At 37.7% G+C, this 27,960-nt stretch overlaps 1 protein-coding gene across 1 annotated transcript in view; it reads left to right on the forward strand.

Moving 5' to 3' along the window:
* Window positions 1-7,983: 7,983 nt before the first annotated feature.
* The window catches only part of LOC129259265 (uncharacterized), a 33,357-nt gene continuing 13,380 nt past the window's right edge, over window positions 7,984-27,960 (forward strand). The window contains exons 1-6 of the mRNA XM_064098704.1: window positions 7,984-8,106; window positions 11,327-11,509; window positions 14,152-14,319; window positions 15,064-15,228; window positions 22,814-22,978; window positions 25,382-25,758. Of these exons, the coding sequence (XP_063954774.1) occupies window positions 8,005-8,106; window positions 11,327-11,509; window positions 14,152-14,319; window positions 15,064-15,228; window positions 22,814-22,978; window positions 25,382-25,758 (1,160 nt within the window). The 5' untranslated portion in view covers window positions 7,984-8,004. The remainder of the gene's footprint in view (window positions 8,107-11,326; window positions 11,510-14,151; window positions 14,320-15,063; window positions 15,229-22,813; window positions 22,979-25,381; window positions 25,759-27,960) is intronic.

Raw genomic sequence — 27,960 nt, forward strand, 5'->3', positions numbered from 1 at the left:
TAACCTGAGGAGTGGAATATACTAAATTGGTCTAAATAAATGAAAAATATTATCCCAGGAAGCCCAAAATAAGTGAAGAATCATAATGTTTTGTGGCAAAAAATGGAATGCCGCCGAACGGGATGTCAGCCCGCCGCCACAACACAATATGATGCCAATAGGAAACCATGCTGTAGTGTATTTACAAGGTCCACGCTAAGAAGCTGGGAAAGGGGGAGGGGGGGTGCATTAAACGAATAGGGACGCCCAATTAAACCACCTAGGAGGATTTATTCTCATTCAGTCCACTTGCGAAGAGTATAATGCTCTAATAAAAAGGGGAGGAGGGGGCGGGCGGGGCTTAGTAACTAAATAGTGAAGTTTGTAGTAAGGACTTGAGATCTGATGGTACCACGTGTGAGTTCTGGATAAGGTATTCAGGCCATAACATCTGCTCATAAAAAAGTTCCAACCGTTCGCGACGTCCGAGCCAGCGAGTGCTCGACGGAGGTAAAACAGCTGTTACTCTAGTGTCCTCCTGTTCGCGAATGTATTGAGTTTTATGACCCGGCCACGTGCTGAGCTGTGAGGGCCCGCCCCCAGTTAGAGCGGGAATACCCGCGTCAGCGAAACATGAATTGTCCCCTTCCTCTCGTACGATTCCGTGGAATGCTGACACAACCCACGTTGAGACTCCAAATAACTGCACATGGAAGAGAGAAAAGGAAAGAAACAGCGGCACCGATTGTACATTCTAAAGGGGGGGGGGGGTACATAGTTACCATAAACATGATAAGTGTAGCAAAGACCACAATCTACTAACAGTGGGCGAGCAAGTCTGCCCGCGCCCATGGAGCTATTAACGGGTAAGATACCAACGCCGTTACCATGGCAACAAGCGAGATAGAGAGAGTAATGTTAATATCTACTGCTCGTTTATGAAGGGTTATAAAAAAAAAAAAATTAAAGAAACATTAGATATACTTTTTAATTGTGCACGAACTGGTATTAAACACAGAAGGGCGATAAACATACTTGTAACTGCGTGACTTTAACGAAATATATTGTGGTCGAGATAACGAAAAAGTTAGGACGCCATCTGCGCCACCACATCTTGAGTTTTAATGATAGGCATGAAATGCCTGATGTTTCCATTAAATTGAAGAAAATGTAAGTAGTCCTTTAGTTGTAGTCCTTTAGTTGCAGTCAAGGCAAATACTGGCAAAATTGCTTAAATTAAGGGGGGAGAGGTTGACGAATATACAATCTGTGTGTGTTGGAAGCCCAGCTCCCCATATTTTGAATGCAAACATCGGGAACACCTGCCATGGCTGCAGAAGTTGCCGCCCCAATACGGAAAGAATGGGAAGAGAAATGAGCAACGGGTAGCCCGCAGAAACTAATGACACGCTTTAAAACTTGGCCAAATTGGTGCCTCGTTAGGGGTGACGAGTCAAAGTGACGGAAAAAGGCAGAGCCGCCCGAGCTCCGCAGAGCGAGGTTATTATTTACAGCGCGAAGTGGGCATAAATACGAAACAACATTCTGTGGAATTAAAATCGATAATCCACGTCCAGTTTGATCTGTTTTAGACTTCGCAATCATAATGCGCAATTTTGCTTGATTACCCATCCCTTGAATAATAACATCTTTTTCCGATAAAGGAACGGGTTCATGTCTAGATCGAGACGTGAACTCCCCTACTCGAAGAAAACCAAAGAAAGCGATTAGAAAGGCAGCCCGAAACAATGCCAAATCATACGTATTAACGCATACGTGAGTCAATGAATTTAGGATGGATTTGAGAATAGGCAGGGTTGTGGGACACCGGGTATCACGGCGAGCATTTTTTCGCCTGCACCCGTCTACCAGCCACCGGATTACAAACGCGTCAGTCACATCAGGCCAACCCAATGTTTGCATCGTAAAAGCCAGGCCTGATATATATGTACTTATTGTTGCCCCCGCATACCCATTCCAGGAGAGATAAGCAATAAATTGAGCGACCTGCTCAACGTTAGGACGTGTACTTATATCATAATGATATTGCAGCCGAAACTGCTTAAACACAGACCAAGAGTTCCTATAAGTATGATGAGTGCCGGGCGCCCGCGAAGAAAACAACAGATGCTCTCTCTCTATATGAAGCTGCTCCAAAGATGGGCGGGAAGCTTGCTGCCAGCCAGATCTGCGCCTGGTGCTAACCTGCGAAACCTGTCCATCTGAAAACGAGAGAGGGCATTAGCCTTTTCATTGCGAGAGCCTGGCACGTAACGTGCTTTGAACATAATATTATGTTCCAAACAAAGAACTACAAGCAAACGAACCAGTTTCATAACACTAGGACATTTCGAATTTAAGGAATTAACAACACGAACAACTGTTTGATTGTCTGACCAAAATAAGACCTTAGAATTAGCTAGAAGAGCCCCCCACATACGTATACCGACTACTATTGGGAAAAGCTCGAGAAAGGCGATGGAATAATTCTTCTCCAGTATTCCAGCTGGGCATCTCCCTTGAGCCCACTTATCCTGGAAGGATATACCACAGCCAATGCTACCCGCAGCGTCAGTAAAGAACTGAAAATGAGCATTAGTTACCCATGTTGAGTGTGAAAACATAACTGTGCCTTTGAAATCGCACAGAAACGTAAGCCAGGCCTGCATGTCCTCTTTCGCGTCGCGTGAAAGCCTTATCCGTTGGTTGGGGGTGCGGACCCCTTTAGTAAGATCGATAAGTCTCCTTAGGAAGGCTCTTCCGGGAGCCACGGCTTTACACACGAAATTAAGGCTGCCAATTAGCGACTGCAACTGCCGCAACGAGAGCTTATCTTTCTTAACAAAATCAATGAGCATTGCCTGTAATATGTCTACTTTCTTCTTGGGTACCCTAACTCTCTGCTCAGCCGCGTCGATTTCAAGCCCTAAAAATATGATAGTGGGAACGGGCCCCTCAGTCTTCTCCTCCGCTATCGGGACGCCAAAAACCTCGCACATTGCCTTAAAATAATACATCTAGGAACGACATTTCTGCCGTGTTGCGCCAACGAAAAAAATCATCCAAATAATGCAAAATTTGCTCTGAATTCGCAATTTCACGGCAACATGACTCAAGAAAAGTGCTAAAACGCTCAAAATGGGCACATGAAATTGAGCAGCCCATTGGCAAGCATTTATCAAAGTAATACGCGCCATCAATGCAAAACCCCAGAAGGTCAAAATCGGAGGGATTTACTGGTAATAAGCGAAACGCGGATTTTTATATCAGTTTTTCCCATGAGAGCAGTAGCATCCAAGCGAGCAACGAGATCCACCGCCTTGTCAAATGAAGTGTAATTCACAGAACATAAATCGGAATAAATGTGATCATTAACTGAAGCCCCGCGAGGAGAAGATAGATGCTGAATTAGACGGAATTCTCCCGGATTTCGCTTGGGGACGAGCCCTACCGGGGAGCAGCGAAAGTTATCGAAAGGCGGGTTTTGGAAAGGACCTGACATTCTCCCTAACTTCCTTACCAACTTTCTCCAACAGCATGTCCCTATGCTCGCTAGCAGATTCCAAATTACGCGAGAACACAGAGCGACGCTCGCCTGTGAAACCCAATGAAAAACCAAACCTAAAACCAGAAATCAGAAAAGCTGAATTATGTTGATTATGGTGCCGTCGAAGAAATGGGAGCATGCTGCCAAGTTTAATTGGAGTTGGAGCTAGGCTTCTGTTTGGCAATTGCGGCGGAAGAGTTGCAGGCGTGTGAGCCATGCGCCGCTGAGGAGCATTTTCCGCACCGGTGAGCATATCGGCAGGCGGTGCGTTGGCATGACCCAGCGTTAAAGGCGAAACAGACTGGTGAGGATCGGGAGGGGGCAGGCGCGGCGCCAGGGGCCCGAATTGCCCCTATTGGCATATCATGAGGATGGGAAACTACCCCGCCGAAACGACCGGTCGTATGGCCGAAAGGGCTGGTTACCCCCAAAAGACGAAAACGCTGCTCGACCGGGCGTCGAAGCTACTGTCAGCCATAGCTAGGTGTCTATGACAGCCCAGGAACGATGTGGATGACGGACCTGACGTAACCAAAATTGAATGTCATAGGCCCGCCAATTGAAACCCCCAAAACGCACAATAGAGTGAACGATATCCATATACTTGAGGAGCTCGCACGCACGCATACAGTGTCGCTCCAAGTATATGGACGCGTAAATTATAAGGAACGCAGATGGCCACTGTTCTATGCTGGCGATCACCGGAGCCTTGCTTTGGGGGCGAAGCATTAAAGCGGATCCGGTGGCACAAAGGCTGAAGGCCTGCAACTGGGAACTTTCCTCGCTTAAGCTTTCCCTTTTCAGCAATCCACCTAGCTCTACAAATTCACCCTTCCAAATCTTCTCCTTAACACTGGAAGGCACCTCCCCGCCCAAATCATCACACACGCAGCTAAGCATATCTGGCTGCGTAGGAAAAGGGGGGTTGGGGGCTGGTGTAAAATTATCATGAATAATTAGCCCCTCAACTACAGGGGCAGGAGGGATAGAAGCTGGGGGAGCTTGCGATTGAAATTGGGGAAGGACCGGATCTTGTGGAGAAGTCACAAGAGGCCAGGAGCCCCCCATTGTCCCAAACTCACCGTTGGTTGTCGACGCCGAACTTCCAGCAGCTGGGCTCTGCGTAGAACTAAAAACTTGGCCGACGTCTGTCTCGAGGTCGACAGGAGAAGGCTGGCTGGCGGCATCTCGGACCGAACGACGAGTAGACTTCCTCTGATTTAACTTTTTGCCTTGCTTAACCTGAGGCATGATTGAATAATTCAGGGGTGGCGAAATTGAGTCCTGAGAGCAAACTGTGACCCCAAACAGCTCAAAAGTCAAACAAACAACAAACAAACCAAGAAAATAAATTCACAACTGCAAAGCGTTCATTAAGCTATATGAATGGGTTAGAATGGCAATTAGAAGGATCACAACTAAAGAGCTCAACGAACGGATAACAAAATTACAGGAAGTATGTTGCACAAAAAAGGTGAATTGAGATAAAAGATGCTTTCCAATCGACTCCACGAAGAAGAATGCTAACTTGTTAGAAATTTGCTTTTGCCCCCTCCCGAAATTACCACGTCAGCTAACGCGATGTAGCAATTTTAGCCACGCCTCCTTGTAATGTCCGAAAAATACCAAAATTCGCAACGCAACATTTGTTGGCCACGCCTCCTCGTGAAGTCCGACAAAATACCATATTTGGCATCGCAATATATCTCCGCCAGGGCAAAGGAATTCGCCTGACCAGGCCCCTTCCTTGTAAAACACCTGTTACGTACCGCTGGCGGGATATGTTGTTGTCCAGCTAGTCTGACCTGAGATAAGCTCTCATGAACTTGCTTCGCGCGTTAAGAGGTATTATTGAAGCGTCTATGGATAACAATATAATTATGATAGCCTTGGTTTCGTTTTAATCATGGTCACCTTGATTCAAAGCTTTCTTTTTTGTGTGTGTGGTTTAAAAAAAATAAATCTAGTTACATATTGCAAGGTTTATGAAAAAGGTAATTTGTCATTTGAAAATTATCATGTAGCCATCAAGATGCATACAATGTTCGAAATGACAAACATTAGTCCAGTCATTTATTATGCAAAAAAAAAACAGCAAATGTTTGATTAGTGCTATCGATGTAAAAAAAACCCAATAATAATAGGACAAAACGGAATAATATTTATTTTGGTACAGTTCGATTTCATTCCAAAGTGTAAACTTTGTATCGATACGCACTGTAGAGGGCATCGACATCTCAAACTATTTATCTAATTTATATCCATGCTTACGAACGGTATGCAACATAATCAATCAATTAGATTTTAATGAGATAGCCTAATGGATCAGAAACATCTTTAAGCAAATATACTCAAACACTTTTCACATTGTAAAAACCCAACTTGCTGGAGTCATGATAGTACACCGTAAGGAAATTAAACCCCAAAATTCAATACCTTTTTTACGACTTCAAATAACATCGAAAGTATCATTTTGAAGGGTAATTTCTTTTCCCGAAAGTAGTGAATGCGCATTTATTTTAATCGCACTACTGTGTACACAATCACCTGTTTAATATCCCATTTTAGATATCTACACCCAAAAAAAAGGTTTCTGGTAAATATATTTGATTCCTTCCCATAAAGGTAAAATATCAAGTGGCACACTTCTTTTATGTCAACGGAATTTAAACGAATCCTTAACAATTAGAAATTCAGAATGTATCCGGAGAAAAAAAAAAGAATTTAGAAAAGACAAATTAGTAATAAACCTTTGTTTATGCAGCACATATGCGATAAAACACGTTATATTCCGTCCCTGAATCATTAAACGCCGTTTCTATTTGTTTCTACATATGTTACAGGTAATGGTTCCTCAAATTGTTTATTGAAACGAACCTCTAATTTGAAAACCGTTGTTTCCTTTTACTTAGGTGTCCTATAAAATTGTTTTAACACACGAGGATAACACAAATAATGATAGACGTATTTCTCTGAACGTACATATAAAATGCTCAAAATATTTCATTGAAATGGTTAACTATGAACATGGAAGTACCATTCGAATTGTTTCATCAAATTTATTCGGAGTCTGTCTCTTTTTATTATTGAAAAAAAAAAATAAATATGCTTGTTCCTTCAAATGAATTATATATTTAAATGATTATGACACATAAACAAACTGACCAATTTGGGTAACCTATTTAATCTGATCCTTCATTATCGTCGTACTTCGCGCTGAATGCAATACACACATGTAGATAAAGCAAACTCAGACAAAGAACACAATTTGATTATATAACCAGACCGGGAATAACGAAGCTTGCATTATATTTGATGAAACATTTCGAGGCATGTCTTCGTGAATATGCAATAAACATGATACGAAGTTACATTCTTACTTATCATTTTTTCATATTATTAAAATTACATTTATTCATATATTGCCAACCACGAATGAAATTTTTTTCTTTTACAGCACCACTGCACTTGTAAAATAAATATAATTTCAACTGATTTTGTTACAAGGGAGACATATACAATATCCATGTTCTTTTGCTTGTTTTCGTTTTTAATCTTTGCCACTACTTTTTTCATCTTTCTGGCCCAATCATCTCTTTGTATTTTCTGTCTGTATCTCCTTTTTTCCCCTTTACTGACCTTTTCTCCGTCTGTCTCCCTTTGCCGTCTCTATATCCTTTCCCATCTCTTTTTTTTCAGTACACTTTCCATTTATGTACAATGCGCCTCTTTGTACTGCACGGAGCGTACTTAACATTTATGATGTTCGATAGAATGTATGATTTTTTTCAACAATTTATTTCCTTGTATTTCAATAAACAGTACGAGTAATTGTATTTATTTTATATCATTACATGTTTTTAGTGTAAGTATTATTCTGTCATTGTAAATTGGACAAATGTTTTTTTTATTCCACCTTTGGCTGCGAGGCATGTTTTAATGAAGTATTTTGAATTTAATTGAATTGAATCCACATGCTTCAATTTTGAATTGATTGGATATCATGTTATGTCCAAGGAAAGCTGGGAACTGAAGTCATCAGTAGAACTATTCCATACTGCATTCATGGCAGCGTGCTTGGCCGTTTTACTTATGAAATTCAACCATATTTCTTTTTATTATTAAAGTATAAAGGGCAAACTAACTGTCTTCGATTACATAAGCAAATATAGCATGATTAAAAAATAATGTTCCTTTCATTTATCATATAGTTATTAAAGGCTTTAGAGCAAATTACTGTGATTTTCATAACATTATGTGAATGACCAAGATTTATTTCCAATGATTCGATGATCCATGTCTATTCTTTAATCAAATGTAGAATAGAGTTCAAATGTTTAGTTAGACCCTTGTTTGATTTTTTTTATAATTTCAACATTATATTACTATTATTCCAGATTGAGCGTCTTGATATCAATTACATTGATCTCAGTCAATGTCAGTCTTTATCACGTGATCTGGCTCAGTTCATTTGTAAGATGCCTCATCTCAGGGAACTTAATCTTGGTTCTTATCTAAACAGTCCGAAATTTCATGACGAGTTCTATTCAACATTATCATCCTTGGCATCGTCTGCAAAGGTAGATTTTCAGTTTCTTATTTTGGTCCAATTATTGCAGTATGAACTGATGCGGATATTCACCTTCTTCAACTCAAATTTGTCTAATGTATCTATCAATCAATCATAATAATCTTAATTTCACCATCTTATAGTGACATAACCCAGCCTGCAACAAGAAAGGGCTTTTCTTCCCCAGCCCAAGAAGCATTCAACGTTAGCCTATTGTCTGCGGTTTTGTGTGTGTGTGTGTGTGTGTGTGTGTGTGGGGGGGGGGGGGGTGCTTGTTGTTTCCAACCATCTGTCGAATAGGTAAAAATCAAGCATGTTTTTATCCAACCTTTTCTTAACCTTGCGTCAATCATATTTAACGCTTTTGGTCTCTTATGGAAAAAGAAAAGATGGCTGATCGATGTATGATTTTTTTTCCAAATAGATAGCAGTAAAAGCTAGATAAACTCACTCAAAATTGTAAATTTCCTCGTGCAAATTAGATTGTTAGCACCGTTTTCCATTGTTTTAACTCAGTCATGCATGCGTTATATAAATGTTGAGGTGAATGTCAAATAAAAGAATTGAAAATTATTTTCCCATTCATTTTATGAGGAAAATTTATGATTCTAATGGCAAAAAATACATTTAATTCCGGTGACCCTCTTTTCGGTGACGCATTCTACTTTACATTTTCCTTTTTGAAGAATTGAAGACCATTAACATTTTTATTTTAGATTTGTCATAGGTCAGTAGGTAGTGGTTTATTTGATTGTTTATTGAAATGAACCATTACTTGTTACTCTTTTTCTTTGTTGACAAGTACGTACATATAAATAATAGAAACAAACGATGATAGAACAAATAACGACAGACGCGTCCGTCTAGTAATGTACACAATGTCTAAAATATTACGTTCAAATAATCTATAGCATCATCTGCAAAGGTGTAGTTTTACCTCTTCAAAACTTTTTTTACCTTCTTATTATTGAAACGTCTAGAGATAAGCATATAATCATGATAGCCTTAGTTTCGTTTTAATCATGATCATCTTGATTTAAAGCTTTTTTTTGTGTGTGTGTTTTGAAAAAAAATAGGCAATTTTTCATTTGAAAATTATTATACAGCCTTTAAGATGCATTCAATATTCGAAATGACAAACATTAGTCCAGTCATTTGTTATGTTAAAATATAGCAAATGTTTGATTAGTGCTATCGATGTAAAAAAACAAACACAATAGTAATAGGACAAAACGGAATAATAATATTTATTTTGGTACAGATCGATTTCATTCCAAAGTGTAAACTTTTTATTGATATGCACTGTAGAGGGCATCGACATCTGAAACTATTTATCTAATTAATATCCATGCTTACGCACGGTATGCAACAGAATCAATCAATTTAATTTCAATGAGATAGCCTAATGGATCAGAAAAATCTTTAACCAAATATTCTCAAACACTTTTCACATTTTGAAAACCCAACTTGCCGAAGTCATGATAGTACGCCGTAAATAAATTAAGCCCCAAAATTCAATGCTTTTTCTACGACTTGAAACGACATCGAAATAATCAAACGCATTACGATATACGGTGTGTTTTCCTTATATTTTGAACGGTGTATTTTTTTTCCCCGAAAGTATATACAATGTAGTGAATTCACATTAATTTCAATCGCACTAATTTGTACACAATCAACTGTTTAATATCCCATTTTAGATATCTACACAAACAAGGTTTCTGGTTAATCTATTTGATTCCTTCCCATAAAAGGTAAAATATCAAATGGCACACTTCGTTTATATTAACGGAATTGAACCGAATCCTTATCATGTGGAAATTCAGAATGTATCCGGAGAAAAAAATTAGAAAAGAAAAATTAGTAATAAACCTTCGTTTATTCAGCACATTTGCGATAAAACACGTTACATCCCGTCATTGCACTTTTCAAAAGTAAATGGAGCTCACACAAGCCGAAATATTTTTCGACAGTTATATCGTAATTTGCTTAAATGTATCTGTGCCAATGTTAAGATGTGGACAAATCTTCAGGATATTACAAATGTCTAATTTTACAGGAATTTTTTTTCTAAGAGTAATTTTATTTGATGCGCAATGTATATTTGCAACTGATTTTATTACAAGAAAGACATATACAGCATCAACGTGCTTTTGTTTGTTTCTGTTTTCAATCTTTGCCACAACTTTCTTCATCTTTCTGACCCAATCTTATCTCTGTATTTTCTATTCATATCTCATTTTAATTACCCTTTCCCTTTACTCACCTTTTCTCTCTCTGTCTCCCATTGTCGTCTCTATCCTTTCCCATCTCTTTTTTTTCAAATACTTTCCATTAATATATACAATGTGCCTCTTTGAAGTGGTTATAATCAAATGTACGTGTGTGTGTGTGTGTGTGTATTTGAGTTTTGTCAGACGTTTATCAATCAGATATGATTATTTACGTCTGGGACCGACCTTTAACGTCGCCATCCGAAAGACGTGTCCAGGGTTCGAACCTCGAACCTCTGCATCAATTTGCAACTTCCCCACATAGCTTGGATTACAGGCGCACGCCACAACGCCCATTTGTACTTGACATTATAGTGTTTAATACAATGTTTGATTGTATTCAACAATTCATTTCATTGTGTTCTGATAAGAAAAAGTAGTTTCAATTTCAATTTATAGCATTTCATGTTTGGATTGTAAGTATTATTTTGTTATTGTAAATTGGTCACATGTTTTTTTTTATTCAGCCTTAGGCTGCGAGGCATGTTTTTAAAACCATTTTTGAATAGAATTGAATCCACATGTTTCAATGTTGAATTGATTGGATATCATGGTATGTCCAAGGAAAGATGGGAACTGAAGTCATCAGCACAACTATTGCATACTGCATTAATGGCAGCGTGCTTGGCCGTTTTCACAAAATAAAGCTTAAATGTGAAATTCAATCATATTTCTTATTATTAATAAAATATGAAAGGCAGATTAACATCATTCGATTACACAAGCAAATATAGCATGAATAAAACAACAATTTTCCTTTCATTTATAGTTGTTAGAGGCTTTATAGCAAATTACTCTGATTTTTATAACATTATGTAAACGACCAAGAGTTATTTCCAATGATTCGATGATCCATGTTTGTTCTTTAATCGAATGTAGAATAGAGTTCAATGCTTTAGTCAGGCCCTTGTTTAATGATTTTTTTTTTGTTTCTTCATCACGTTACTATTATTCCAGATTGAGCGTCTTGATATCAAGTACATTGATCTCAGTCAATGTCAGTCTGCATCACGTGATCTGGCTCATTTCATTTGTAAGATGCCTCATCTCAGGGAACTTAATCTTGTTCCTCATCAAAACAGTGCGGAATTTCATGACGAGTTCTATACAACATTATCATCCTTAGCATCGTCTGCAAAGGTATATTTTCAGTTTATTATTTTGTTCCAATTATTGCAGTATGAAGTGATGCGGATATTCAATTTCTTCAACTCAAATTTGTCTAATGTCATATACCAGATGAACGATATATCATTATAGTTCGAACATTGTGTATAGGCAATAGGCGTTTAGCCCAGTTTTTTTTTTAATTATTATGTTAAACATTCTTAATTATTATCATAATTTCATTATAATCCGTTATTTGACAGGGAACCGAGATAAGCAGACTTTGCTTCAAAGTGGATTTCCCTTTCTTTTATGTCCTTTATATTATATTTGTATTGTAGTTTGTGTTTGAATTGAAAGAGAAGCAGAATGAATTCAGTCAATCTATCAATCAATCATGATAATCTTAATTTCACCTTCTTATAGTCAGAGACTCCAGCCCGCAAAAATAAAGGGCTTTCCTTCCCCATCCCGAGCAGCATTCAACGCTAGCCTATTGCCTGCAGTTTTTTTTGTGTGTGTGTGTGTTGTGGGGGGGGGGGGGGATGCTTGTTGTTTCCAACCATCCGTCGAATAGGTAGAAATCAAGCATGTTTTTATCCAACCTTTTCTTAACCTTGCGTCAATCATATTTTACGCTTTTGGTCTCATATGGAAGAGGAAAAGATGGCTGATCGATGTATGATTTTTTCCCCAAATAGCAGTAAAAGCCAGAAAAAATAACTCAAAATTGCAAATTTTCTCGTGCGAATTAGATTGGTAGCACCATTTTCCATTGTTTTAACTCAGTCATGCATGCGTTATATAAATTTTGAGGTATCAAATAAAAGAATTGAAGCATAATTATTTTTCCATTCATTTTATGAGGAAAATTAGTAGTAATGTACACAATGTCTACAATATTACGTTCAAATAATCTTTAGCATCATCTGCAAAAGTATATTTTTACCTCTTCAAACCTGTTTGTACCTTCTAATTATTGAAGCGTCTAGGGATAAGCATATAATCATGACACCCTTGGTTTCGTTTTAATCATGATAATCTTGATTCAAAGCTTTCTTTTATGTGTGTGTTTTGACAAAAATAGATCTAGTTACATATTGCAAGGTTTATGCCAAAGGCAATTTGTCATTTGAAAATTATTATACAGCCATCAAGATGTGTACAATTTTTGAAGTGACAAACATTAGTCCAGTCATTTAATATGTAAAAAACAACAGAAATTAGATTAGTGCTATCGATGTAAAAAAAAACAGTAATAATTAAAAACGATCGGAAAAAATATATTTGTTTTAGCGCATTCTCTACATTACACATATGAACCAAAAATGTGTTTGGGGGTAAAAAGCTTGTTTCATTTGCATTGTTCATGAGCATGGAAAATGAAAACAAAATTCGTTTTTTCTCTCTGGTTCAAATCTTTGCATTTGTTTCATTGAAACTTAACATGTATGTGCATTCGTATCTTATGAATTTATGATGTTGTCTAATTATCTTTTGCATAATGATTTCTAATGAATGTACCTCACACAATGGCCCAAGAAGTGAAATTTGCGTCTACTGTTCAGTCAAAACTTTTATTTTTTCTTAAGTTTATATCAATTTGCCACTGTGCTTTATTTCTGTGTAATAAAACATAATGTGATAAACACATCCAGAACTGAAGTTGCTTAAGTTGATAGACCGTCCAACATTAACAATAGTCTGTAGTATAGCAATCATTAATTTCAGTATGTTTTTAATGTGGTATTTTTCATGGCGCACGAAATGAAGATTCTTAGCGTTATGATTTGATTGAAACAGATATTGTGAGCACAGAACCCGTCCAGATACTAATCATTATAATAGGCATTTATATAGCGCCATCTATCTAGAAATAATCTAATCCCAGGGGCACTGCTAATTGCCATTATTATTACTCGACTTTAGCTAAAAACTACCTTTCAGCGCTCCATGCGTTTGAGAAAATAATTCTGCCGTGTTTCCATTCAAGTATCTCACTTGGGTTGGGTGCAGCATAACGTGGATAAATTGCTTGCTGAAGGAAATAACGCCATGGCTGGGATTCGAACCCACGACCCTATGTTTCAAAGCTAATACACTGGGTCACAACGCTCTACATGTAAATAATTATTACTTAAAATCCAACAATCGAATTCATTATAGTTTATTATAAAAATGTATTCATTAGTCATAATATCAAATCATATTATGATTTCATTGGTGCCATTGTGTACAATAAACCACTTACAGTTCTTCCAATGCGTTAAAATTTAACTAATAAATCTATCAAAACCTAAGAACCTTGCAAGAACATTTGAATGTTAGTAACTCATAAAGCCCACCAAATATTTGCACTATAAAGAAGCATTTGTTTCATCTGACTAAAGGACTATATTTCACCTTATTTTTTTTTGTTTGTTTAGGGTTAATAATCAGGCAGATACTTTCAAAAATACGGAGTGTGAAATGTTAGCAGATATGCAAAACACGATTTCCATTAAGATTTTCTATCATATAATATCATTTTTTATTTCCATGATTACAACAATACTAGATTGGTGTGTTGTTTTGTGGATGATATTCGTGATAAACTAGATTTCTATATTCCCATTTCTGTATACGGATTAAAATACAATAACCTTGATTTCCTCTTTATGCTACTACTATATCAGATTGAGATTCTTCATCACAATAAGCATCTCATCATCAAACGTGCATCTGCATCACGTGATCTCGCTCAGTTCATCTGTAAGATGAAACATCTGAAGAACCTCAAACTCTACGGTCGGTATCATGATGACTTCTTCTCAACAGCATCGTCGATGGCATCAACTTCAAAGGTAATATGTTCGGAGGTTTGTACATGTAAAAAGAGTAGCACTTACAAGCAAACCATACAGGTTGTGATTTTTGTTCATGCTCCTCATTCTGTTCCCATTAATTTGTCTAATGGGGCTATGATGCCTCATATTAAGCGAAATTGTACATATCTTTACTGAATTGTTATTCCTGTAAATCTTATTTGATTCTTTCAAATGTGTTTAGTGTATTCAAGTAGCACATATCTTATTCCAATTAGTTATAGAGTATTATGAACATTTTATTCAACAGTTAAAATATCAAATGATATTTTGGTTTCATTGGTGCTATTGTGATCAATAAAGCACTTGCAAATCTTGAAATTAAATGAATAAATCTATTTACCAAAGCTTTAAAACCTTTCAAAACACATTTTAAATGTTAGTAACTCATAAACCAACCAAGTCATTGTGGTATAATCAAACATTATTTTCATCTGACTAACAGGACTATACATTACGAGTTTTTATTGTGTATTTTCAGTTAATATTCGGGCCGATACTTTCAAAAATACGGAGTGTGGTATGTTAGCAGATACGGAAAACACGATTTCCGTTGTGATTTTCTATTTAGACATCATTTTTATCACCATGATTACAGTCATACTAGATTGGTGTGTTGTTTCGTGGATGATATTCATGATAAACTAGATTTCTATATTCCCATTTCTATATACGGATTAAAATACAATAATGATTTCCTCTTTATGCTACTACTAATATCAGATTGAGATTCTTCATCACCATGAGTATCTCATCAAACGTCCATCTGCATCACGTGATTTCGCTCAGTTCATCTGTAAGATGAATCATCTGAAGAACCTCACACTCTACGGTCGGTATCATGATGACTTCTTCTCAACAGCATCGTCGATGGAATCAACTTCAAAGGTAATATGTTAGGAAGTTACAAGCAAACCATACAAGTTATGATTTGTATTCATGTTCCTCATTCTGTTGCCATTAATTTGTCTAATCATGCTAATGGGGCTATGATGCCTCATATTAAGCGACATTGTTCATATCTATACTGAAATGTTATTCTTGTAAATCTCATTTCATTCTTTCAAATATGTTAAAGGTATTCAAGAAACACATATCTTATTACAATTCATTATAGAGTAACATGAAAATTTTATTCAACAATTCGGTTTCATTGGTGCTATTCTGTTCAATAAACCACTTGTAATTCTTGAAATTAAATGAATAAATCTATTTATCAAAACCTAAAAAGCTTTCATAAAACATTTTCAATGTTAGTAACTCATAAACCCACCAAGTAATTGTGCTATAACCAAACATTTGTTTCATCTGACTAAATGATTATATATGTCACCTTAAGTTTTTATTGTGTATTTTCAGTTAATAATCGGGCCGATACTTTAAATAATGCGGAGTGTGGTATGTTAGCAGATATGCAAAACGCGATTTCCATTGTGATTTCCTATAATGATATTATTTGTTTACACTCACAATTCACACAAGCACAATAAACTAAGGTGTGCCATTGGTTGTGATTTTAATCTCATACATATTACATAATACATTATGTGAATAGGCTTAATAATCTTGACAATTACAACATGAATAATTTGGTCGTGGGATGATTTTACACTAACATAATTTGAATACATTATTATTACGATTCTTAAATCTGTAAATCTCAATCCTAAGTTCAATGTTATAACTTCATAAAATGGGTATACCACTTAATTAAAGAGGACGGCTTCAGCATAACTACTTGGAAGGACCCGGGTATATTTTATCCGATAATTCAATCACAATTTACTAAAGTGTCCGCCCCCGTCCGCACATATATATCCCTACCCGGGGTGCATAATGACGCAAACAATATTATTATTCCTCTCTGCATAGGGTGCCCACCTCTACAGACGAGGAAACATTCAAAGGGCACAACATTAATAAACACTGCCAGAACAAATTCCTCTCCACATGATAGGGTGTGAAACCTATATGAACGAGGAAACAAGGGCACAACATGAAATAAATGGGGCATAATTAAGACGCAATGGCCAATGCATCCGCTCTCAAATAATTAAAAACAATACACCTTCCTGCTGAGGTATGGTAAAGCCGGCCAAAGTTATGTAAGATAGGCACAGGGACTCAAAAATTGTACAATTTACCTAACGAAAGATGTTGAATGTATGTTCGGATAGAACGGATATACCAACATCCCAACTCATAAACCAACTGCTGAAATCATTCTACCAATATATATATAAGTTTACATTAAGTTTATAAGTTTACATTATATAACTATATCCGTGGGATCGATAGTCCCCTTGAACTTGAACACGTTCCCTACATGACCGAGCAGGGGTTGTTACAACCGATAACGTCGCACCAACGCATAATGTCGCAGATTGTGACATTATGCCAAGAGCGTCCGACGCATAATGTCGTAGTTTTTCTAACGCATAACGTCACATGTCGCAACGCATAAAGATGTCGCAGCAAAGTGTCAACGCATTATGTCACATGTCGCAACGCATAATGTCGCTGCGATATTTTCTTCAGGACTCGAGCTACAGATAAGATATAAATATGCTTTCACTGAGTATTTTGAGACACGAGAAAGAGAATTAAGTGATTTGGAAATCAGGATTACTCACTGTGTGGATATTTATCGGTTTATTGCCATTTTGTCTACTGCCTTTTTCCTCACTATCGCATGGTCTGATATTATTTCGTCTACCATTAGTTAGTCAACAACTATCAACATAGTCCAATAACCATTTCGTCTAATTACCATCTCGTCTAATAGCCAGTTGGTCTAATAGCCGTTTTGTTTATTATCATTTAGTCTAATTGTATTTGTTTTCAATTGGTCCAATATCTACTTTGTCTACTCTCATTTCGCCCACGTTCCCTCTGATCTAACTTCAGTTGGTTCGCTATCACTTTTTCTAAACCCATTTCGGCTAACAATCATTTGGTATCGTTGCCATGGGTCCAATTACCAATAAGTCCAATCACCAGGATTTTCTTCAGGACTCGAGTTACACAACTACACAATTGACGGCAGCGCAAGCCGAAAAAAAAAAAGATTTTGGATTTAAGAACAGGACACTCTTTTAATGTTTTGTAAATCGTAAAATGGATGGGTAACTAGGTACTGTATCTGCCTATATTAATGTTAATAATGCGAGCAGAATTTTTTTGATATTCTAATCTGAAACTGGATAATTCAAGCACGTTATAAATATATAGAGCAAGCTGCGTATCTTAATAAACTTGGGTGCTGAGTGCGCGTTTTTTTAGATATATACCAAGAATTTAGGCATTTTGAATACATGTTTTAATCATTTCATTTTATTTCCGTTTCACAATGTTGTATATAATGAACATATCATAAAAATAAAGAATATAACAAAACATAACATGTTATAAAACATAATAAAGCCTATACATTTGATAAACACAATTAATAACATTAAGCTGCCTTAAATGATTTTTGTTCTGTATTTTAGAGTAAAACGGAGGGGCTGCCGAAAATAAGCAATGCTTGTATGTGAGGCCAGCCCCAAAACTTAGTTTCATTACTTAATTTTACACAAATGCATAAATATAACTTCGTTATAGTAAAAACAATAATAGTAATAATTATCGATGTACACTTTGCAAAGAAAATCAGAACTGAAAAAGCATAAACATATAAAGCGAAAGCGAAGCGCGAGTTAAAAGTACTTCATATGCCAGTCCGAAAAGGGGTAAATTTAAGCATTTTTTCAAGCACTATGCATAAAAATTCTGAAGTGGATGCGAGCGCGAAGCGTGAGCGAAAATTTTAGCCTATATAGTGCATGGTGATTTTTTTTACCTGGTTGCTAAGAAAGCATGAATGCTTGTAAGCAAGCAACCAGAGAACCGACAGCTTAAGGTCCTCTCCAAGAGACCTGGGAGGCATAATGACTATGATGCCTTACCAAGGGACACTAACGCACCAATTAGGAATCAAATGGATGTCACCGGAATCAGAAACCCCCGTTTTACCGACTGAGCTATCGCGCCTCTTTTGGACATGAACTATTTTTTTCTTATTTTCCAAGTCTTCACCTTACCCTATTTTATTCACTTTTCTGTCTCCTCTTATTTTTCATCATTTTCCATCCTCTCTTTCCCTGTTTTTTTCTTTTTTCTTTCGTTCCCCTTCCTTTTTTATGCGGGTGGGGGGGGGGGGGCTTTCCATGGATCCGCCTATGCCCTGTCGGCGGATGGTAAAGGGTTTTTTTTGGCGCTCGCGAGCTGATCTCAACCACAAATCAGGTTAAATAAACATGAGAACGCTGCCTCATGCATTACCAGGAGGAATCCTCAGTTGTTTTCCACCAGTCACTGGGAGTTTCGGCCCGTTAGAAACAATACTCCCTCTTGGTGGTGGGCCAGCAGTGCAAAGCACCACCTTCCCCGCTGGTAACAGGAAAAAAAAGGGAAAGAAAAGGAAAAAATGGAGGAAAGAAAGAAATAACGATAAAAATAAGTTGCTTATTTGCTGGTCACCCTCTTCCTTTGGACATACTTGGTCCAAATCCAAGCAGAACCCTTCTCTGCTGCCTCAGAAGCAGCCCTACAAGCATGCTTATTCTCTCTATTTGAGAAACCCAACTCCCGAAACCACCTAGACAATGATTTTGCTATGAACCCACGACAACCAACCTCAAAGGGGAAGCAAAACACCTTCCAGCCTTTGCCTGTACACTCTGCCACAAGTTCAGAATATCTTGTGAGCTTGCGCTCAAAGGCATAGTCAAAATTATCCTCCCAAGGGACGGTCAACTATCCTAGAACTATTACCTTTGCAGAGTCAGTCCACAAAACAATATCGGGGCGGAGATTTGAAAACACCACATGCTGTGGGAAACTCCCTTTTCCGTCCAGGTCGACTCTCACCTGCCAATCACGAGCTGAGGACAAGATACTGGGCCTCGTAGACCTTGCCCTTAACCTTGGCCTAGCCCCCTCCTTCACAGAATCAATATGGGGCATACCCCCATTTGCAACACCCTTCCCAGAATTATGAGATGTCACCCTTTTTGTAACCGCCTCTTCAACAACCTTCAAAACATGGTTATGCCTCCAAGTATACATCCCACAACACAGGCTAACCTCGCAGGCACTAAGTATATGCTGAAGGGTACCTCTCCCTCCACAAGCACTACACTTATCAGGCTCGTTATACCACTTGCTGAGGTTAACAGGCGTAGGCAAAAGATCGTAGGTCGAGCGAACAACGAAGGAGATTCGAAGTGGCTCAATCTGCCAAAGTACAGACCATGTCAACCTTCTGGCTTCCGCCCCTCCCACTTCGTCCATGAGCCCTGCTGGGCCTGGCCAACTGCTGTGGCCCATCTCTTCTCCTCCTCAACCTCTCTGATCTCCTGCACAATGAGGTCGCGCCGCTCCCGGGCTGAAGCTGCTGACCACCTCTTGGTAGAAGTCCAGCCCAGGCCCAAACGACCGGTTTGGGCAGCACCAACCATCTCATTGTGCCTCAGTCTTGACTCAGCCTCTTCCACTGCCTTATCAGCATGCCACTTTCTTCCCGATTTCACATCAGGTTGGTAATCTCTAATAACAGGATCGCTAGAATCACGAAGCATCATAAAAGATCTTGCTTTCGTCACCTTGACTTCTTCAACCAATGACTTGACGGGGATGTTCAACTTTGTATCAGTACTGTGAAGAGCAATGTTGGTCAGAGAATTTGAACATAGACATTGATCTTACGCTCCATGGCTTCGACATACGACAGTCCTATCTCATAGACAGTTAATGGCCACATGATACGTGGCATCAGCCCAAACTGAAGACGCCACAGTTTAAGTTTGCCTGGGAGGCCACATTTATCAATTGACTCCAGACCTTTCCTGATCTGTTCCTCAGTGTCCTTAATTCTTCCTACATCTTTCAGGTCTTCGGTATACCAACGGCCTAAACTCTTAACCGGCTCATCCTGGATAGATGGGATCTCCTCCCCACACAACAGGAAGTGAAAATCACTTAGCCTACCTCGTTTCAACACAAGGCTCCTCGACTTCCTCGTCTTGAATTTCATCCTGCCCCAATCCATTAATTCCTCGAGCCTAGCCATAATTTCCTTAGTAGCCTTCGTACTTGGTCAGAGAATTTGGAACACCCAGCCACCTCTTAACATAGACATTGATCTTACGCTCCATGGCTTCGACATACGACAGTCCTATCTCATAGACAGTTAATGGCCACATGATGCGTGGCATCAGCCCAAACTGAAGACACCACAGTTTAAGTTAAGTTCAAGTAGTACTGCAACAAGTCGGCAATGATACATGTACATAGAGTCACCGTAGAGGTCTAGTGCCAGTAGACCATCATGGTTATAAGATGAAATGAATATGCTTATTGGATGAAATGATGAATGGACGAGATGGTGATTGGACCCATGGCAACGATACCAAATGATTGTTAGCCGAAATGGGTTTAGACAAAATGATAGCGAACCAACTGAAGTCAGACCAAATGGAACATGGACGAAATGAGAGTTGACCAAGTGGTTATTAGACCAATTGGCTATTAGACCAAAAGGTAATAGACGTGGTGATATTGGACAAAGTGGATATTGGACCAATTGAAAATAATACAATTATACTAAATGATAATAAACAAAACGGCTATTAGACCAACTGGCTATTAGACGAGATGGTAATGAGAGGAAATGGTTATTGGACTATGTTGATAGTTGTTGACTAACTAATGGTAGACGAAATGATATCAGACCATGCGATAGTGGGGAAAAAGGCAGTAGACGAAATGGCAATAAACCGATAAATATCCATACAATGAGTAATCCTGATTTCCAAATCACTTAATTATCTTTCTCGTGTCTCAAAATACTCAATGAAAGCATATTTTATATCTTATATGTAGCTCGAATAAAATACCGCTGCGACATTATGCGTTGCGACATGTGACATTATGCGTTGATACTTTGCTGCGACATTATGTGTTGCGACATGTGACGTTATGGGTTAGAAAAACTACGACATTATGCGTTGACTGCGACATTATGCGTCGTACGCTCTTGGCATAATGTCGCAATCTGCGACATTATGCGTTGCTGCGACATTATGCGTTGGTGCGACATTATCGGTTGTAACAGGGGTAATATAAATGAATCTCAGGTAAGGGTGAAAACCTCCATGGTCGAAGGAGGAGAAAAGCCCCTTACTGCCAAGCAAAGCTTCGACAACTAAACAATACCAACACAGTCTGAGGCACCAGCAAATAGCAAAGGCATGATAGCTTATTGTTTTCCATGGGTACTCAATTTGAAGGCGTAGCGCGCTTATGACTATAAATAAATCTACAGACAATATCAATTTTCCGCCAATTCACTACTGGACCCGTGATTATGTAATTTAATTATGATAACGTATTACAGGTGGTCTAGGAGGGGAGGAGGAGGGAATTAAAATTGGGATGATTCACACATAACAAGTGTTCTCAACGAAACCACAACTCAAAATGATTACATTCTCTCTCTAACTCATGCTGAATGCAAGTAAAGTCTTCTTTCCCACGCCTATGGCGCGCCGTTTGACCAATAATTCAGATAAACACTGTTTATCGCAGAGAAACACTGTTTATCGAGCGATAAACACTGTTTATCAAGCGATAAACACTGTTTATCGAGAGAAACTATGTTTATCGACTGAAAAACACAGTTTCTCTCGATAAACAGTGTTTATCGCCGAAAAAACACTGTTTATCGCCGATAAACACTGTTTATCAAGAGAAACTGTGTTTATCAGTCGAAAAACATAGTTTCTCTCGATAAACAGTGTTTATCGCTTGATAAACACTGTTTATCGAGAGAAACTATGTTTATCGAGAGAAACTGTGTTTATCAGTCGAACAACATAGTTTCTCTCGATAAACACTGTTTATCGCTCGATAAACAGTGTTTTTCGGCGATAAACACTGTTTATCGGCGATAAACAGTGTTTTTCGGCGATAAACACTGTTTATCGGCGATAAACAGTGTTTATCTGAATTATTGGTCAAACGGCGCGCCATACACGCCTCTGATGCACGGTAACTTCCCGAAGAATTATGTTTTGTAAACATCGCGGCAGTGCAAACAGGCGGCCGCTTTAAATGGAGCGCCGCTAATCTTACTCGCGGCACCTTTGTGAGCGGTTACGTTTGATCTAGGTAACCGCAAGTACTTATCACAGCCGCAATGGGAACTGCCGCTCCGCGCGACTACCGCGCGACAAAATGTTCAAATTGCGACTAAATCATTTGAGCGATTAAAACCGCTAAAATTTATTATTACCATGATTGCAGCCATACTACATAGGTGTGTTGTTTCGAGGATGATATCTATGATGAATTTGATTTTTATATTCCCATTTCTGTGTACGGATTAATGTACAGTAACCTTGATTTCATCTTAATGTTACTATTATATCAGATTGAGACGCTTAAACTCGATGCAAATCTCAGTAAACGTCCGTCTGCATCAAGTGATCTTGCTCAGTTCATCTGTAAGACGAATCATCTGAAGAACCTCACACTCTACGGTCAGTATCATGATGATTTCTATTCAACATCATCGTCGATGGCATCAAGTACAAAGGTAATATATATTTGGATGTTTTATATGTAAAAAAGTAGTACAAGCAAACCATACAAGTTCTGATTTTTTGATACTCCTCATTCTATTGACATCAAGTTGTCTAATGAGGCTATGGTGCCTCATATAAAGCAAAATTGTTCATATCTATACTTAATTGTTATTATATTCATTGTCAATTAATAGTCAATAGTAACCATGGACCAAGAAATGTTATCAATGTTTCGGCCATTGTTTCCCTTTTCATTTTTTTGTTAACGAATCTAGGACAAACGAGTGTAGGGTTAATAACCCCTTATTCTTTGATTATTTAACTCTACCGAATGACACATTATGAAATAAACATTTGTATTCCGGTGGCTCGGGTTCGATTCCCACTTGGTGCGCTAGTGCCCTTTGGTAAGGAAATAACCCTCATTACCAGGTCCTTCGGAGAGGACCTTAAGCCGTCGACCATCTGGTTGCTTGCTTACAAGGATTCATGCTTTCTTAGCAATCAGGTAAAAGAAATCCCCACCAATCAACCAATAATGCACACAAAATACACGCCTTTTCTTTTAATTATCTAATCGTATTGTGCTTTGATTAGATTTTTATGCAATGGAAAGCTTGCAATTTCGGAGGTTTGGATAGCAATTAATCAACCCTTTTTATCAAAGCTAAATTTCTTTTGAAAGCACATCGAGTGTTACAACTGATCAACCCATTTGCATTACTATAGTGTAATCATGATAATTATGTTTCATGTGACGAATCGGCCTGTATGTTTTACCTAAAGTTGTTATCTAAATTTACTTTAGGATAAATAACACACTTCGTGTTGCAAATTAAGGTTTAACATTTATAGCAGATAAAAAAAATGTTGTTTTGTGCGGGGTTTTTAGGAAAATGAATTTTCCCAAAGTGTGGTGCGTGACGGTGCGTGACATTTTCGTTATTGTCCTACTCTATATACATCAAATTCTCGTTTTCTTACCTCTGCATTGAGACCTGTGAATTAGATTTGTTTAAATTTAAATTTTATCTTTAATTTTGATTTAAGGTGTTATAATTAAACTACAATCTTGATACACTAGGGGGCATATCAGGCTAAAAACGAGATGTAAATTACATTTACTTAAATTCATTTATATAAGGAATTCGTCGACATAATACAAAATGAATATCAGAGTACAGATTAAAATCACAACATGATTTTTTTTTCATTACAAAGGCAAACAAATTTATTCGCTGCTTTTAATCTATCGCTGTTTTTTGTGTGCCTCTCTTTCTACGCTCGGCCCCCTCAAAATATTTGTTTCATTCAGCCACTGAATGACGGTACACTGATGAATGTACTAGGGTGTGGAGTAAAAATGTGTTATTTCTTGTAGCCATACCGAGCCCGCGTACCATTCTACAGCACTTTGAAGGGTTACATTGAATGAAAATAGAAAATCAAATGAGCTTTCTATTTTGTTTCCAAAACTGGATGTCAAATGAGATTTTGCTCGAATTCATAAAATAGTTATGTACACATTTTGATTATCATGCAGATGAGGAAACCGATGAAGTCACCCACTTACAATTGTATTTTGATATATTTCTCCTCATGTAAAACAAAGTTTGATTTGTCCCTAATCAAGGTAAATTGCTATTGTTGTAACGTCATTGTGCTTTGATGTAGAGTCTCTGTACTGTAAAAATAAAAATATTGTTTAATTAAAACGAGAAATTACGAAATGGATAGTGAATAGGAGCATCGACTATCTCGTTTGCATATTGGTATGCTACGCATAGTGTGTTTTGTGAAAAAAAATCTATGCCATAATTTCATCATTTTGAATCATTTTTTTAATGAAATCATCAGTGCTATGCTATTTCTCTTATTTGTCTGATTTTATTTTCTGTGCAAATATTGGTTCGCTGTTCGTATTCATTGCAAGACATGTTAGTTTATAAGTGAGTATAGCCTTCAAATTCGAAAGCATATTCTGAATATGGGGTGCTAGAAAAGTTACTATGAAACAATCTTAATGCATTTTATAAAAAAAATATGATTAAAATGACAATAATACAATCGTACTAAAGAAAACACTTCATTGATGATTTGTTTTGGATGCTTTTTCTTCTTTAGCGTTTTAAATAATTTATCTTTCTCTTCATTCTCTCCATTGTGTAAATTATATTGTTCATGTTACATTACTTTGTGTATAAATAATTAATCTGTTGTCTTAATTATGTATTTGCACGGCATGTACGCAATTTCCATTTATTGACAATGTGTGAATAATTATGCTTTCTTTTACCCATGCTTATACATTCTCAGACGATGTGGATGGTTATAAATATATATCATGTTTCCACTAGTATGATTTCTTGTCATCTCTTTGGTTAACTTTGTTATTATTTTCTCATCTATTGTAGGATGAATGCAACACAAGCTCTAATGTGACTGATCTGACCATCAATGATGAGACACTAGAAGGATGGCAGGATTGTGGATCGATGTTTGACAATGTGAAGAGGATCACCATACAGGTATTGGACACGATCAGATGTGACGTCATCCGCAGGATTCATCTACCGGCAGCGACAGAGCTCACCATTCAAACACGTAAGCGTGTGTTATACCCGGCTTCTCTCCACGATGATCCCACCTCACTACCCAATGCTGTCCACAAGGTCTCATCTCAGCTTGTCAAAGTCACATTCACAGATCTCAAAATCGATAACGAGCAGGCCGAACGCATCATTCAAGCTTTCAGATCGACACACGATCTCAAATATCTGAGGATCCTAAGGTATGATACATTTAGTATATTTTAAAGGAGAAATATATTGATTATGAATATGGCCTTTTTATATATCAATGGAGAGGTAATGATGTGAGGATTACCATTAGGTCATTCAAAAATAACGAAAATAATACATAAGGTGGAAATCGCCAATTAAAAAGCGCTAAAATATGCCTCTCCGAAATATGCCTCGCATCGGTCTCTGAATTGACTCGAATTTGATGACGTCACTGTCTGTACGAGAGGCGTGATTGGCTCTCCCACGTCAAGCTCCAATTGCATGCAAAACCTGTTGCGAGGGTACGTTTCTCCACACTGACACTGAATACTTCGATCATGAAATGAAAGAAAACCCAGAAGTTTATCTAGATTTGGATTTTCAAATTGATGATTATGCAGATGAAGAGAATGATGATAAAGTTTCTAACTCTAGAAAAACAAAGTGACGTGGATGGTGGTAAATTAAAGGAGAATGAAACTCTTGGAGCAAGTTAGCTTTTGTGAAAGCAGAAAAATCAAAGAATAAGATAAAAAAAACTTTGAGTAAAATAGGACTAGCAATAAAAGAGTTATGAGCATTTGAATGTCGAGATCACTAATGCTACATGTATGGAGATCCTCCCATTGGCAATGCGACCAAGATCTGTGATGTCACACACGTACAACTCTCCCATTTGGACACCGAAAATATACTCCAAAACATCTCTTTTTGCTCATTCTAATCATATGACAAACGATTCATCAATGATATAATGTTGTGAAACCTCTGTACTTGTCATATCATAAAGAGAACACATCACCTTGTGATAGACTCTATAAAAGTGAGAATATAAGTGAAATAAGTACTAAAGTAATGGGGGAGTTGTACGTGTGTGATATCACAGATCTTGGTCGCATTGCCGATGGGAGGATCTACATGGCACTAGTGATCTCAATATTCAAATGCTCATAACTTTCTTATTATTCATTCAATCTTCCTCAAACTTTCAACAATATGTTTCTTTGATTTTTCTCTTTGATATGGATTCAGCTGGTTTCAAGGGTTTCATTCTCCTTTAAGGGAATTACGCCGGTGATGATGAGTAGGACAATTCAACTTGCAAGCCGATTCGCTACCAACGCATGCAGCTGCTAGCTGCACCGCGGGTCAAATCCATGAAAATGAATTCCATGCAGCATGACCACATCCAGACAGAGTCTCTTTCTTCTATCAACAACATAATGAGAAGGAAAATAATAAAATAACTGTACTTACAAATAAGTGAATATATCCGAACCTAGGCTGAAGGTAAATCAACTCAAGGAATAGCAGCAGACGATGTGCACCGACGCGATGAATTTCACGTGGCTGGAATAGATTGTCACTCGTTCTGTTAGATAAAATGTATATCTCATTATTTTGACTAAATTACGAAACTCGGAGAATTAGTATTCTACATAAAAATTAAGTAACACCTGGTACTATTTTTTGAATTACGATAAAATATTTTTGAAGCAAAGAAATTGAGGTAAATTAAAATAAGATATAAAGGATCATCCACTTAGCCGCATGCGATTGTAAACAAACAATCAAAAGCACATGGCCAGCTTGCTCCACTGAACTGAAAATACGTATTTTCAGTTCAGTGGCTTGCTCGCCCATGGAGTTGGATAAAGCGTAGCTTTATCCAACTCTATGTGCTCGCCTTGCTGATTGTTTACAATCGAATGCGAGCTAGGCGGATGATCTTTTATATCTAATTTTAATTCACCTCATTTTCTTTGCTTCAAAAAGGTTTAATCGTAATTCAAAAAATATAGTACCAGGTGTTACTTAATTTTTATGTAGAATACTAATTCTCCGAGTTTCGTAATTTAGTCAAAATAATGAGATATAAATTTTATCTAACAGAACGAGTGACAATCTCCCAGCCACGTGAAATTCATCGTCGGTGCATATCGTCTGCTATTATTCCTTGAGTTGATTTACCTTCAGCCTAGGTTCGGATATATTCACTTGTTTGTAAGTACAGTTATATCATCATTATTTTCATTCTCATTGTGTTGTTGATAGAAGAAAGAGACTCTGTCTGGACGTGGTCGTGATGGAATTCATTTTCATGGATTTGACCCGCGGAGCAGCTATCAGCTGCATGTGTTGGTAGCGAATAATCGGCATGCAAGTTGAATTATCCGACTCATAATCACCGGCGTAATTCCCCTAATGTA

The sequence above is a fragment of the Lytechinus pictus genome, chromosome 4 (genome assembly GCF_037042905.1).
Source record: "Lytechinus pictus isolate F3 Inbred chromosome 4, Lp3.0, whole genome shotgun sequence".
NCBI classification, from domain to species: domain Eukaryota; kingdom Metazoa; phylum Echinodermata; class Echinoidea; order Temnopleuroida; family Toxopneustidae; genus Lytechinus; species Lytechinus pictus.